The sequence below is a fragment of the Tupaia chinensis genome, unplaced genomic scaffold (assembly GCF_000334495.1).
Source record: "Tupaia chinensis unplaced genomic scaffold, TupChi_1.0 Scaffold000010_1, whole genome shotgun sequence".
In the NCBI taxonomy this organism is placed as follows: Eukaryota; Metazoa; Chordata; class Mammalia; order Scandentia; family Tupaiidae; genus Tupaia; species Tupaia belangeri.
Genome location: NW_006159440.1, coordinates 4,835,125 through 4,849,331, shown reverse-complemented (window position 1 = coordinate 4,849,331; position 14,207 = coordinate 4,835,125). Strand labels below are relative to the sequence as shown.

At 37.1% G+C, this 14,207-nt stretch overlaps 1 protein-coding gene and 1 pseudogene across 1 annotated transcript; both read left to right on the top strand.

The window, feature by feature from the left end:
• The first annotated feature begins 4,630 nt into the window (after nucleotides 1–4,630).
• Nucleotides 4,631–5,563, top strand: LOC102503278 (olfactory receptor 2A2). Its single transcript, XM_006139895.1, has one exon. It carries the CDS (start codon nucleotides 4,631–4,633, stop codon nucleotides 5,561–5,563), a length of 933 nt encoding a protein of 310 aa, XP_006139957.1.
• Nucleotides 5,564–9,447: 3,884 nt separating this feature from the next.
• On the top strand, nucleotides 9,448–14,183 carry LOC102475952 (olfactory receptor 2A5-like; annotated as a pseudogene).
• The last annotated feature ends 24 nt before the right edge of the window (nucleotides 14,184–14,207 follow it).

The window sequence follows — 14,207 nt, the reverse complement described above, 5'->3', positions numbered from 1 at the left end:
GTACACTTTCTTTACCTCTGAAAAATACATGCACCATTTCCTGAACTAGCTAGACCAGTCTGCACATGCTCAGAAATCCACAACCATATTCCAAAATTAATTACAAGCAAAGGATGGCAATATATATTTAAATGGACATAAGTCAGGTCAACTTCAAAAACACCTATGAAAAATATTCAGCCACAAATAAGACATTACTTAGTGCTGACATTTATGTGATACGTCCCACCAGAGTGTGCACAAAAAGGTTAAGATCCCACAATGCTTTCCACATAGGGCTCAAACGTACAGAAATTACTTTGTTGTCTTAAGAAATTAGTACTCTGCATCTTGTTCATTTTAACTAACGCCTACATTCATTACTGAATCTAGACTAGAATTGTGAGATACAAAAGGCCAATGTTTTTTAAAGCAATAAAGTCTAAGGTAGTAATAATTAGAAATACTACTCTATTCTTTCAATACCATGTATCTTATTTGGTTATTAGCAAGAAATGTGATAAGCCAGTAATTCAAAATAAGTTCCAAGCAGGAGAAACAAAAACTTAACCTTTTGACACACCCCTGCATAAACATATTTTAATTCCTATATAACAATGTGCCCTAGACAACCAATTCCTTTTTTTCTAGTAAATACACAATAGCAACACTAGTTTTCCTTTTTAAGGCACGTATGTCAACTAAGTTATAAAAAAGCAATGATAATGGATTTTTTAAAAAAAAGAATGGCACTTTGAAATTCTTTGTCAAAATACTGGACAAGAGTGACAGGTGGTAATAATAGTGATAAAAATGTTCTACTTCATAATGATTCATATTGGGCTGATCTCGTAAACTCAGGGAATATATTCAAAATTGATGGAATAAAATTTTAGCTTATTCCATAACCACAGAACAAAGTTAGAGTTTTTCAAGAGTGCAATTCAAATAAAGCTTTGGTTTTAGTTGCATAAACAGGGACTTAAAATTCAAGAGCTTTGTTCTTACAGGGCCTCTAAGTTGATATGCTGCCAAGTTCAAAATGTTTCTTGTGTCTCCCAGGGCCTTTCTTACTTTATTTTACTTTCTTATAAATTAATTTTTCAACAAAACCATTCTGAAACATTTTGTTTTGTACAACATTCAAGCAGGTATGAAACACTAATTAATTTATATATTGCCATTTCTTGCTACAGATACAGTAAAGTCCATTCCTTTAAGCTTATTCAAGTATGTATTCTAGAAACAGTGATTTTTAAATTTCATGGATTATTCATAGAATTTTTAATTTTATTATTTCATTTTATTACTTTGAGTTTTTTGCCTTAGGACATGTGTGCTCACCAGAGAGAAAGAGACAGACAGAGATGGTGAGAGGGAAAGTGGGAAACCTTCCCCCAGTGGGTACAGCCATGCCACAATCCTTTCTCTTCCATTCTCTTCCTGGGATCTTGGGCACACATGTATACACACCCTGTGTGATTTTTAAAACACTGGATCTCGGACTTGAATCACAGTTTGCTATATGGGATTTTAGCATCATAACTGCTACACTGTCTGCTGGCCCCCATACCACTTTTTTGAAAGCAATTTTCAAATGATTAAATCAAATTGTGTACTTTTCTCTAATAAAGAAAACATATCTTGTGTAGTAGATAAACAGAGAGTAGAAGATGCTTAGTATTTGTAATTTTTAGCTGAAAATAAAATTAATGCATTTAACTAACACTTTAGAGATGGAGAGTGAGAAATCACCCTTAGGTAATTTTCCCAGGGGGAATGACCACACCACAATCCCTTGTCCTCAATTCTCTTCTTGGAGTTTTGGGCACGCATTCACCCATACGCAGAGAGTGATGTTCAAGCTGCCGGGTTACTAGACTAACCATAGTTGACCATGTGGGAGTCAAGTGCCTTAATCACTATGACACCTGATGGTCCCTTAATTCCATACGCAGAGAGTGATGTTCAAGCTGCCGGGTTACTAGACTAACCATAGTTGACCATGTGGGAGTCAATGCCTTAATCACTATGCCACCTGATGGCCCCTTAATTAACACTTCCTAAACTCTTGTTTCGTCTACTAATTTACTATTATTATGAGAGATACATATGTATGAAACACATAATCCACAGTTTTCTAACTGGTTACAGGAGGCATTTCAGTTCAAATTAATAGCATTTGTATCATAACCTCCTCAATTTTTAATTTTATCTTACATATATGTACTTTGAAGATATAAAAATATAACTCTTCTTACAGATAGATATTATTAGCCAACTCTATACATTTTATAGGTGTCTGAAAAGCCAGCTTATATGAATCTACTCTGTAGAATAGAAAAAGACCTAATGATGGGAGGCCAATTACCTGAGCATTTGCTGAGGCATGGGAAAGAATAAGCAGTTGTTTCTTTTCTACAGTAACTGGTTGTAATATGTAAGAGAATTCCTCAGTTGAAGACCCTTAGTTTCCTATGTTTTCTGAGCCATTACTTCAGAGTACACAAGGAGGTGAGAGATAGGCATTGTTTACCACTAGTGTTTTTTTTTAATAACTCATATGCAATTTACAGCTTCACATATGTCTGCTTCAGAATTTATATTACCGGGAACCAGCAGTTGGTGTAATTGCTATGTCGCTGGACTCCCACGTAGTCGACTGCGGTTCGCGTCCTGGACCTGGTGGCTTAAACTCACGCCGGGCGCATGTGTGTACGTGCCCAAGATCCCGAGAGGAGAATGGAGGAGAAGGGATTGCGGTGTGATCATCCCCCCGGGGGATGATTTCTCGCTTTCTGTCTCTATGTCTCTCTCTGTCTATCTGGCAAGTGCAAGTGCCCTATAGCGAAAACCTCTCCAAAAAAAAGAAAAGAATTTATATTACCTATGCCTGATATTCTCCATAGTGATTTACAGCAATTTACCCAATACTTTGGTATTAAACTCATACTAGTCTCACAAACTTAAAAATAAACTCAATAATAAATATAAATGAAAATAATATTCATCTTAATATGATATAATCATATTTTCTTATGTATATGTTAGCTATGTAGAAAACGTGCTTTGTCTATGAGTGATTAAAAATAATAACATAATTTGCAATATTATGTATTTAAGAACTGTGGTGTTGCCTATATTGAAGTATTGTTTTAACTCGTAATGATTGTGTTGGTAAAGAAATTTCCGTGTAACAAATGGTGGTGGTCTGGAAAAAACACGTCTTTCTAGTCATTACTTTTCTAGGAAACAGGAGACTTTTGGGACCACAAATTGGAACCAAGGACACCACTAGATCCCAAGTAAAACCTTTATGTCCACTTGGCCTTAACATAGTGGTTAAACGATGTGTAAGAGGGATGCCCAGAACAGTTAGGTGTTGAGGTCGCAACTTCCAGAAAACATCTGGATCCTGAGCTGGAAGAAAAACGGGAATATGTCACCTAAAGTTGTCATCGGTGGTCATTATCCCAGATTTGACTGACATATATTAAAACAGGACCAATGCTCCTCTCAGAAACAGTATAAAACGCTGAAAATCTAAACAGAGAACAACTTCATAGAAGGGACGAACTTGAGAGTTGACAGTGTCCTGCTTGCTAGAGACTATTTCTCCTTGTGTTTATTCTTCCAGGAATTGCATAGCTTGATTGCTGCTTGTTTGCTTTTTAGAGGGATACAGATGACAATGATGATAATGATCATGATAATCATAGAAACAGTGAGGGTGAGAGAGATTTAATTATGAACCTCCATGTCTTAATATTTGCTTTAAAGATTTACTTTTAAAAAGTACAAAAATACAGGGACCAGCAGATGACATAATGGTTACAACTCTGGACTGCAACATACTCAACCCTGTTCAAGTCCTGGATCTGGTGGCTTAAAACTCACACCAGGCACATGGGCGTGCATACCCTAAATCCCAGAAGGAGAATGGAGGATAAGGGATTGTGGCATGGCTATTCCCCTGAGGGGGGGATTTATCCCTTTCTGTCTCTCTGTCTCTCTCTGTCTTTCTGGTGAGCACATGCACCCTATAGCAAAAAACTCTCAAAAACAAACAAACAAAAAAACAAATAAAATTTCATCACTGTAGCATTATGTGGCATACTATCTAACAGATATTCCATTGTGAAAATTGAAATAATGTACACAGTCAAATAATGTTTTGCCATGGAAATGCATATGATATTATCTAAATAAAGGAAATAGATAAAAATATTACCTCATATAATTTCTAATTAATCATATAACAAAAATATAAAAAGAGTAAATAATGGAAAATGACACATAAATTATTAACAATGATCACATTATGGATCCACATTTGTCTGAAGTTCCCCAAAAGAAATAATACAGATAAAAAGAATGATAAGAAATCATGATAAATATTGCAACCATTGAATATGTGTGAAGTAAATGCAAGAGTATTTTTGATAACTCTTGATACCCATATAAAAGCTTGAATTCTTCACAATACAAAACTAAAAACACAAAGAAAAAAAAAGCCAAAAAGAGTTCTATCAAGTGGGGATAAGTATACAAGCTTTCTCTCCTCATACTTTGAGATAAATAATTCCAGTTTTCTTTGACTCTCCAGTTATGACCTATCACACTTCACTCTTTAACTAACCATCATTAAAGAATGGGAGAAAACCAATCATGGGTCACAGAAATCATCCTGATGGGATTCCAGCTCAGTGCAGAGAAGGAAGTGCTCCTCTTCTGGGTCTTCTCCCTCTTATACATCTGCAGTCTGCTGGCAAACGGCATCATCCTGGGACTCATTTGGTTGGACTCACGATTACACACCCCCATGTACTTCTTCCTCTCACACCTGGCCATCATCGACATATCCTATTCCTCTAGCAATTTATCCCATATGCTGAAAAACCTAGTGCAACATAAAAAAATGATCTCCTTTGTTTCGTGCATTATCCAGATGACTTTGTGTTTGACCGTTGCCTCTACAGAGTGCATGATACTGGTGGTGATGTCCTATGACAGGTATGTGGCCATCTGCCACCCTCTCCAGTACACCATCATCATGAGCTGGAGAAGGTGCACAGTCCTTGCTGTCATTTCATGGGTATGTGGATTTTTTGTGGTCTTGATACAACTCATTCTCTTTCTACGGCTGCCCTTCTGTGGACCCCAGGAGGTGAACAACTACTTCTGTGAAATTTTATCTGTCCTTAAACTGGCCTGTGCTGACACCTATGTCAATGAAACTTTTCTCTTTGCTGGTGGTGTGTTTGTCTTAGTTGGACCCCTTTCACTGATGCTCGTCTCATACTTGAGCATCCTCTGGACCATCCTGAAGAGCCAGTCAAATGAGGGTCGCAAAAAAGCATTTTCTACCTGCTCCTCCCACCTCTGTGTGGTTGGGCTCTACTTTGGTATAGCAATAGTAATTTACTTGGTACCAGACAATAATCAAAGACAAGAGCAGCAGAAAATTCTTAACCTGTTTTACAGCCTCTTCAATCCATTGCTGAACCCCCTCATCTACAGTCTGCGGAACGCTCAGGTGAAGAGAGCCTTCTACAGGGTATGGAGACAAAACAGGGCCATGTGAATGACGCAACATTCTGGTTCAGTGGATGTTTTGTCTTGTGAGATGTAGTTTTCTTAGGTTCACTTAACCTAAGTAAAAGTGTAGAAGAAGCTTGATATAAGAATTATGTAAATTCTAACCCCCGAAATGGGAACAAATTCTGTATATAGGCATATCCTCTCAGATGGAGTAGCATGTAAGAATATGGAACATTACAATATCTAATTTTTTGTGGAAAGTAATGACCTTGAGTTTCAGAATAAGAAATATGACTTATGGAAATAAAATACATGTTTTAAATATCAGAAAATTACCTCAACCCATTACTCTGGCTGGTCAGCTTAGACATAAGCTACTATCAACACTGGGCGGCAGGTGAAAAAGGTGGATTAAAATTAAGCACAGAAAAAAAAAACTTTCAAGGGTACAGACACTAATGCAGAGTGATGTGTTCTACCTCACTGATTGTGAGAAAAATTAAATGAATGCCTGAGAAACTCTAAGTTTCCTTTTGAAAAAGTTCAGGAGTAAAAGTGTCATGTTGGGAAAGTCATGACACTTTTTTGCATAGAAAAATAGGTCATGACTTGCCTGACAACCTAATAGTTGTGGACAGTTTAAGCTACCCTAAATAAATATGTATACATAACCCTAAAATATATTTCAAGCTGTGTGGCATGGCCAAGTGAACGAAATCATTTGAAAATGTTTAAGTAGGGGCCAGCACATGGGTAGTGGTTATGTCACTGTCCTCCCACATGGTCGACAGTGGTTCAAGTGCCAGACCCGTGACTTAAAAATCACACTGGGTGCCTGCGTGTGTGTGCCCAGGATCCTGGGAGGAAAATGGAGGAGAAGGGATTGTGACATGGCCATCCCCCCAGAAGGTGATTTCTCACTTTCCCTCTCACTGTCTCTGTCTCTTTTTCTCTCTCTTTCTCTCTTCTCCAGGAGCACATGTGCCTTAAGGCAAAAATCTCTTAAAAAGGAAAAGAAAATGTTTAAGTAATCCCAGAGGCAAAGGTTGAAGCATTGCTGTAATTTTATACTTATCTGTAGATTATGGTAGCTACAATATGGCAATATTATGTCACCTCTGGGATAAATTTTTTTACAGCCTCTAGGGTAAATTTTTTTCTGCCAATATTTTGAATGCTTGAATTAATGTGTCTTCAGATACTTTGTGATGACACCAGAGCTATGACACAGTTCTCATACCACAAACACCAGCTACCTTTCATCAAAGCAAAATGTGCTCTGAGTTTATCATCCAGATTGAGAAACACTCATGCTAAAGCATAGTAAAATCCATAAAGGTTCATTTCTATAGTCATCAGTTAAAGAATTTCCTTTATTTTTGAAAGCACCTTCTCATTATGGAGCTTAATTTTAGCAACTGATATTTCATTTAGTGCTCAGTTATCTCAAGAGTCACTAATTTCCTTTTGGTTTCAAGTAATTATTTTTTAACATGGAAAGTTTTATTAAATCATGCTTCCTGGGGCCAGCAGGTGGCACGGTGGTTAAGGGCACTGGACTCCCACATGGCCAACTGCCATTGGGGTCTGGATCTGGTGTCTTGCTTTCTCACTTTCCCTTACTCTCTCTCTCTCTCTGGTCAAATTAAAATAAGTAAATACATAAATAAAGTTAAATAAAATAATTCATAAGTAAATCATGCTTCCCTTTCTAACAAATAAATATGACAATGATTGGAATTCTTTCACAAGTATTATGCCAATCCAGTCCTTTTTACAGTAGAAATCATTTTGGTTTTGATTACTAGGAAGAGTAAATAGATATGTGCAGATAAGATTGAGCCAAGAAACAATTTCTCATCTTTCTTGTGAAAGATTTGCAACACCAAACAAGAAACAGAATAGAAGATTTTAAACCATGCTACCCACAGTAAAGTATATCATTGTTGTGTGCCAAGCATGTCTAAGATGAAAGCAGGAGCATCTGTTGACTAGGAATAAAAGTGTGTAATATTTTTCTCCTTTTTAAAAATTTTCTCTCTTTTTTTTATTCAATCACTCTATGCTTTTATAGCATATAAAATGAATTTTCCCAGCATGAATACACCATATATTAGTCTGTCTAAAGGTACGACTATACACATTATCACTGACAGATAATTTTCCATTTTTGTGTCTGTTAATGTTTTGTTTATTTTTCCCCCTGATTTCCTTCTTCCCATCCCCTCTCATTGTCCACCCTCCTCCCACACTGTCTCTTGCATCCACAGTTACTCTCCCTGCTTTTAGACTTTCTGATTTTTGTTTCTGCCACAGAGTGAAGATATATATTAAGCAGAGACATACAGTGCCTCTCTTTCATAGTCTGACTTGCTGTACTAAGCATTAAATCCTCCACATTAATCCACCTTTACTCAAATGCCAGGGTCTCATTGTTTTACATGGCTGAGTAGTATTCTGTAGTGCGTATGTGCCACATTTTTCCATCTATTCATTTGTTTTTGGACTTTTGGGTTGATTTCATATCTTACCAATTGTGAATAATGCTGCAATAAACATGGATGTGAAAATGATTTTCTTACTGAGTGTATTCCTATCCTTTGGATAGATACCCAGGAGTGGGATTTCTGGATCATATAATAGTTCTGTCTGTAGGTCTTTGAAGAACAACCATGTTGTTCTCCATGGTGTCTTGACTAATTTTCATTCATACCAACACTTTTCCTTTTCACCACAGTTTCACCAGATCTTATCATTCTTTACTTTTTTAATCTTAGCCATTCTGACTAAGGTCGTATCTCATTGTGGTTTTGATTTGCATCTCCCTTATAAGGGATGTTGAGTATTTGTTCATATGCTTTTTGACTGTTCAGATGTCTTTTCATTTCCTCATCTTTTATCTTTTTTCATCTTTTATCTTTTTTTTTTTTTTTGGAGAGACTTTTGCTATAGGGCATGTGCACCCACCAGAAAGACAGCGAGAGACAAAGAGACAGAGTCATATATCTAAACTTTTAATTGGATTGAATATTTTTTATGGGTTAGTTGCATGAGTTCCCTGTATCATTAGTGTAGTTATCTTTCCACTTCATGAAGTGTAGCACCTGTTTTCAGTTGATAGGATTTTTGTTTTGTTTGAGAGAGACATTTTTACTATGAGACATGTGCACTCACTGGAGAGACAGAGAAACAGAGAGACAGAAAGCAAGAAATCACCCCCCCCCCGCAGGGAGGATGGCCATGCTGAAATCCCTTCTCCTCCATTCTCTTCCCAGGATCTTGGGCACGCATGCACACACACCTGGCATAAGTTTTAAGCCACTGGGTACAGGACTGGAACCATGGTCAATGACGTGGCAGTCCAGCAACCTAATCATTATGACATCTGCTGATCCCCAGTTGATAGTTTTATCAGACTATTCCCTGCTTTTGAAACTTAGAAACTATGCATCTATTTTACAGGCAACAAATGAAAACTAAAATAAATTGAATTTCATCGCAATTTTTAAGAAGGGAATTCTTATGTAAGAGTGACAAACCTGTTCTAAGTAAAATGTTTGAAATAACCTGTGGTGATCACTGTACAACATCGCAAATGTAATTGACATCACTGAATTATTGAAATAAATGGCTGGCTAAAATAGTAAATTTAATGATCTATATTTTATCATGACTAAAAAAAATGTAGAAATGCTGTCAGAGGGCTGAAATATGTGGAGAATTTGATATGCTGCTGCCAGTTTCAAGAAAAATGGAGAGGGTATATAAGCTTCCTCTGAGCTTATTTAGAAAAAATAACTTCAATTATTTTTGACTCTCCAGCTCTGACTTTTTTTTATCACACTTTAATTTTTGACAGATTGTCATTAAGCTCTGAGCTTATTTAGAAAAAATAACTTCAATCTTTGACAGATTGTCCATTAAGGAATGGGAGAAAAACAATCATGGGTCACAGAATTCTTCCTGGTGGGATGTCAGCTCAGTGCAGAGGTGGAACTTATTTTCTTCTGGGTCTTCTCCCTCTTAGACATTTTCAGACGGCTTTCAGATGGCATCATCCTGGGACTCATTTGGCAAGAGCCTCAACTGCACACCCCCATGTACTTTTTCCTCTCACACCTGGCCATCATCGACATATCCTGTGCTTCAAGTAGTATACCTAACATACTGAGAAATCTAGTGTAACACAAAAACAAAACAAAACAAACAAAAAAACTATCTCCTTTGTCTCGTGCATTGTGCAGATGACCTTGTGTTTGACCATTGCTTCCACAGAGTGCATGATATTGGTGGTGATATCCTACGACAGGTATGTGGCCATCTGCCACCCTCTCCAGTACATCATCATCATGAACTGGAGAAGGTGCACAGTCCTTGCTGTCACTTCCTGGGCATGTGGATTTTCCCTGGTCCTATTACATCTAATTCTCTTTCTAAAACTGCCCTCTGTGGACCCCAGGAGGTGAACCACTTCTTCTGTCAAACCTTATCTGTCCTCAAACTGGCCTATCCCAATCACCTGGGTCAATACAATTATTCTCTGTGCTATTGGTGTGCTGGTTTTAGCTGGACCCCTTTCCTTGGTGCTCATCTACAACAGAAGTATCTTCTGCCCCATTTTGACGAGCCAGTCAAAAAGGGCCAAAAGAAACCCTTTTCCACCTGCTCCTCCCATCTGTGTGTGGTTGGACTCTACTTTGGCATAGCTATGATGATTTACACAGTCAACAAGGAGAGCAGCAGAAAATTCTTACCCTGTTTTATAGCCTTTCAACCCATTGCTGTGACCTGTCATCTACTGTCTGAGGAATGCTCAGGTGAAGGGTGACTTCTACAGGGTATTGCAGCAAAAGAGGGCAGCATCTTGGTTCAATAGATTTTTCATGTTGTAAGATGTGGTTTGCTATTTCAATGAACACAAGAAAAACCTAATAAGAAGCTTGATTTTAAAATGAGAATTATCTTAATACTTGTCCCCCAAATGGGAACAAACTTCATAGATACTCATATCCTGTTAGATTCGGTAATGTGTAAGAATATGGAACATCTTCATTAAGATATTTTATTTTTTTCTATAAAGTAATGACATTGATTTTGAGCATCAGAAATATGACTACGTGGAGATTAAACAGTTGTTTTCAATATCAGAATGTTACATTAACACACTGCTCTGGCATGTCAAGTTGGACCTGTGTGACTCTTATCATCATCTGGTGGCAGGTGAAGATGGAAGATTAAAATTGATTTGAAGATTAAATTTCCCAGGGAAACCAAGGCTTTAACAGACAATAATGTAGAGGACTGTGTCTCTACCTCATGTCTCTACCTCAGTGACAGATTGTGAGAAAAATGGAATAAATGAATGAGAAACTCTAAATGTCCTTTGAAATAAATCAGGAATAAAGGGCAAAAAGTTGTAAAAAGCTTTTATTGGCCCAGAAAAGATATGTATAAACAATTTTAAAGTATTTGTCATGATTAAGTGAGTGAAACCCATTTGGAAGTGTTTAAATACCTGTTTGGTATGATTAAGTGAGTGAAACCCATTTGGAAGTGTTTAAATGGTCCTGAGGCAAAGATTTAAGGATTGCTGTACTTTTGCCCGTATACATAGGTTATGGTAACTGCCAAGGTGGCAAACGTGTCCAGGCTTGGGGAAACCTTTTTCCCTGCCAAAATTTTTAATATTTGAGCCAATTTTTCTCAAGATAGTTTGGGATTACTCCATAGGTTTAGACGTGTCTCCCGTAACAAACATCATCTACCGCCCATGGTAGCAAAAAGGTCTCTGGGCTTGTGACTCAAGATTAAGTAACCCTCAGTCTAAATGATGATAAAATCAATAAAAACTGGTGTCTACACTGATCATCTAAAGCATTTCCTTTGTTTTTGAAAGAAGTCTCTTTATTGTGGAGCTTAATCTTAACAACTGATGTCTGTTTTGCTGTTCAATGTCTCAAATCAGTCACTAATCTCCTTTTCTTTAATTAGTGAATTTTATTTTTGATGCAGTTATATTTCCATTTCATGAAGTGTTTCACATGTTTGCAGTTAGTAGTTTTACAATGTCTGGCCTTGGCCTTAAGAACTTAGAAAGCCCTGTTTGGAAATTTCTTTACATTGTATTTCATAGGCAACAAATGAAAACGCGGATAAACTGAATTTCATCAAAATTTAAGGAAAAGGGGAATTATTATTCATTGTTATAAATTTTCTGTTTTGGGTAATAGCTTTTTTTTAATTACTAGTGATGATAGTTTTGCACATAGAAATGATTAAAACAGCAAAGTTTTATGGTCTATAGTCTATCACAATTAAAAAAATGTGAAACACTGTGAGAGAATCGAAATATGTAAAAAACTTGACACACTTGCTGTTTTGAAGATTGAAGGGCCATGTGCCAAAAACACCTACTGGCACCAAGGAGTAGAGAGCAACCCCAGGTGACAAAACATTGGGAACTCGGGTCAACAACCATGAGCAACAGAATTTGACCATGTTCTGTGAATAGCAGAATATTTCAGGCTTCACAGGAGGGGGTTTCAAGCTGTCATAAACTGCTCCTAAGTTTTGTGCAGAGAATGCAGATGACCAAGACCAGAAGTTTGACTCACAGAAAGTGTAAACAATAAATACATGCTGTTTAAGCAGCTACAGGTGTGATCATTTGGCATGGCAGCAACAGAATGTTAACACACTGAAATCAGAACATCCTTCAATTAACTTTGGCCCTTTTAAGATTATTGCCAATGCATTAAGTGCAATGGTTCTTTTTTTTTTTTTTAATATAATGACACCTTTAGCTCTTCATTTTGAAGAACCTCTTACACTCAGATATCCCAGGAGACAAAAAGAGATTTTGCTTGGACTTGTGCTTACATTTATTTTATTAGGAGTTAAAACAGAATACGTAATTTATTTAAATTAGCTATCTTTTCAAATAAAAAAAGCAAAAAGATAACATGTTTTACATTTCTTTTTTAACATATTTTATTCAATTTCTTTTATACGTTCAATCACATATGTTACTTTGCAAAGTGAATATTCCAACACATACACATTTCTCACCAATGTACTTGGCAATACTATACATATCATTCCAAACAGACAATAACCCAGCTCTCTGTCCCATAAATCACCAAAATTCTTGATAATCTGTCTTAGAAGAAATCTAGATCTTAGATTTGCTTCTGCATCCAATCTCTCAAAATATTATGTTATGCAGCCTTCGAAAAACCCTCTTTTATCCTCCTACGGGAATGAGAGTGAAAAGTATACTATTGGGTCATTTGAAAAGTCCTGATGCATTTTCGCATAGAAAAACAGAAAAAAAAATGACATGACTTTTCCAACAACGCAATATTAGTAGAATAAATTTTGACCTGTGGATACATTCTAAGTATCTCACGGGCCCCCAGATCAAGATAGGAAACTGTGGATTTGGTATATATAAATTTCAGTCTCTGTATCTGTGAAGTAATGATAATGACTAGATTTAAAGTATGAGAGCGACATGAGGCATTTGGCACATTTTATTAAACATGCTATGGATTCAATAATTATTGCTTCTGTCACATCTGACTGCAGACAGACACCCTGTCTGGGGATCTGTCCATTCTCATGGTTACTGAACCAGGTTCCATGAGTACCATCCTTCAAATCAGAAAGTCACAGTTTGTGGGTATTAAAGAGAAGCATGAATCCATCTGTCTATTCATGGTAGTGTGAGTACTGTAATTGTGACCTCTCTCTCAGGTATATGACCCTTGAGGTATTTGAAGCATAACACCAAGATGGGTCCTGCCTTCTCTTTCTAAGCAAGCAGGTTTTTTTTGTTTTTTTTTGTTTTTTTGTTTTTTCTCCTCCAGAGAGAAGCCTCAGGAAACTGTTTTTTTCTCCCTTAGGAAGAAGCTAGAAAGATACAAGGTGACATTATCATTCTATCCTTCTGAGATTTGAGTATGTAGCCAATTCTAAAAGAAAAAAAAAAAAAACAAACATCTTCCTGAAACTTTAATGTAACTTTTATACTCTCTGGTGTCACCATCATTAAGTTGAGTAAATGCGCCTGAATTTGAGATGTGTCCTCTGAAGCTTGCTAGAGGGTCTCATGTGAAACTCACCTCTGGGTTCTCTAGGTCACAGTAGATTTCATAAGAAATATCCAATGCTTATACCTGCTTACATAAAAGGGATTCATTTGGAGTGTGAGATGTTTTCAGAGACGATAGTTTAAGTCAGACAGGGTGGCAGCAGAAATAACTATGGCTATGCAGGGACAAATGACACTCCTGGGTGACAAATTCGAGACCTCCTGACTCAAAGTTTATGCTCCAGGAGATGGACTAGACACTGACACACTGCCCCACTTCCACTCATTCTTTTCAGCTTCCTTCTTGGTGCTGTGGCAGGGACCTGGATGGCTCAGAAACGGTCTCACCAGCATCTCTCCATATGGTTGGACTGTGGTTATTCATGCTCACCCAGCTCTACCAACCGAGAAGGCTCCTGGAACTATGAGGAACACATACGCAGTCATCTCCTCTGGATCGAGCTCTGAAACAGAAGACAGGATCGAAGTACCAGGTATAATACCTAGCCTAAATGGAGATACTAGTGGAATAAGCTCTACTATCAGAAAAGCAAATTCTAGTAGCAGTTAGCAATAAATTCTATTCCTTGCTGAA

What these genes read in the sequence shown, in the direction of transcription:
- LOC102503278 (XM_006139895.1), top strand. Translation starts at nt 4,631, where the DNA reads ATGGGAGAAAACCAATCATGGGTCACAGAAATCATCCTGATGGGATTC.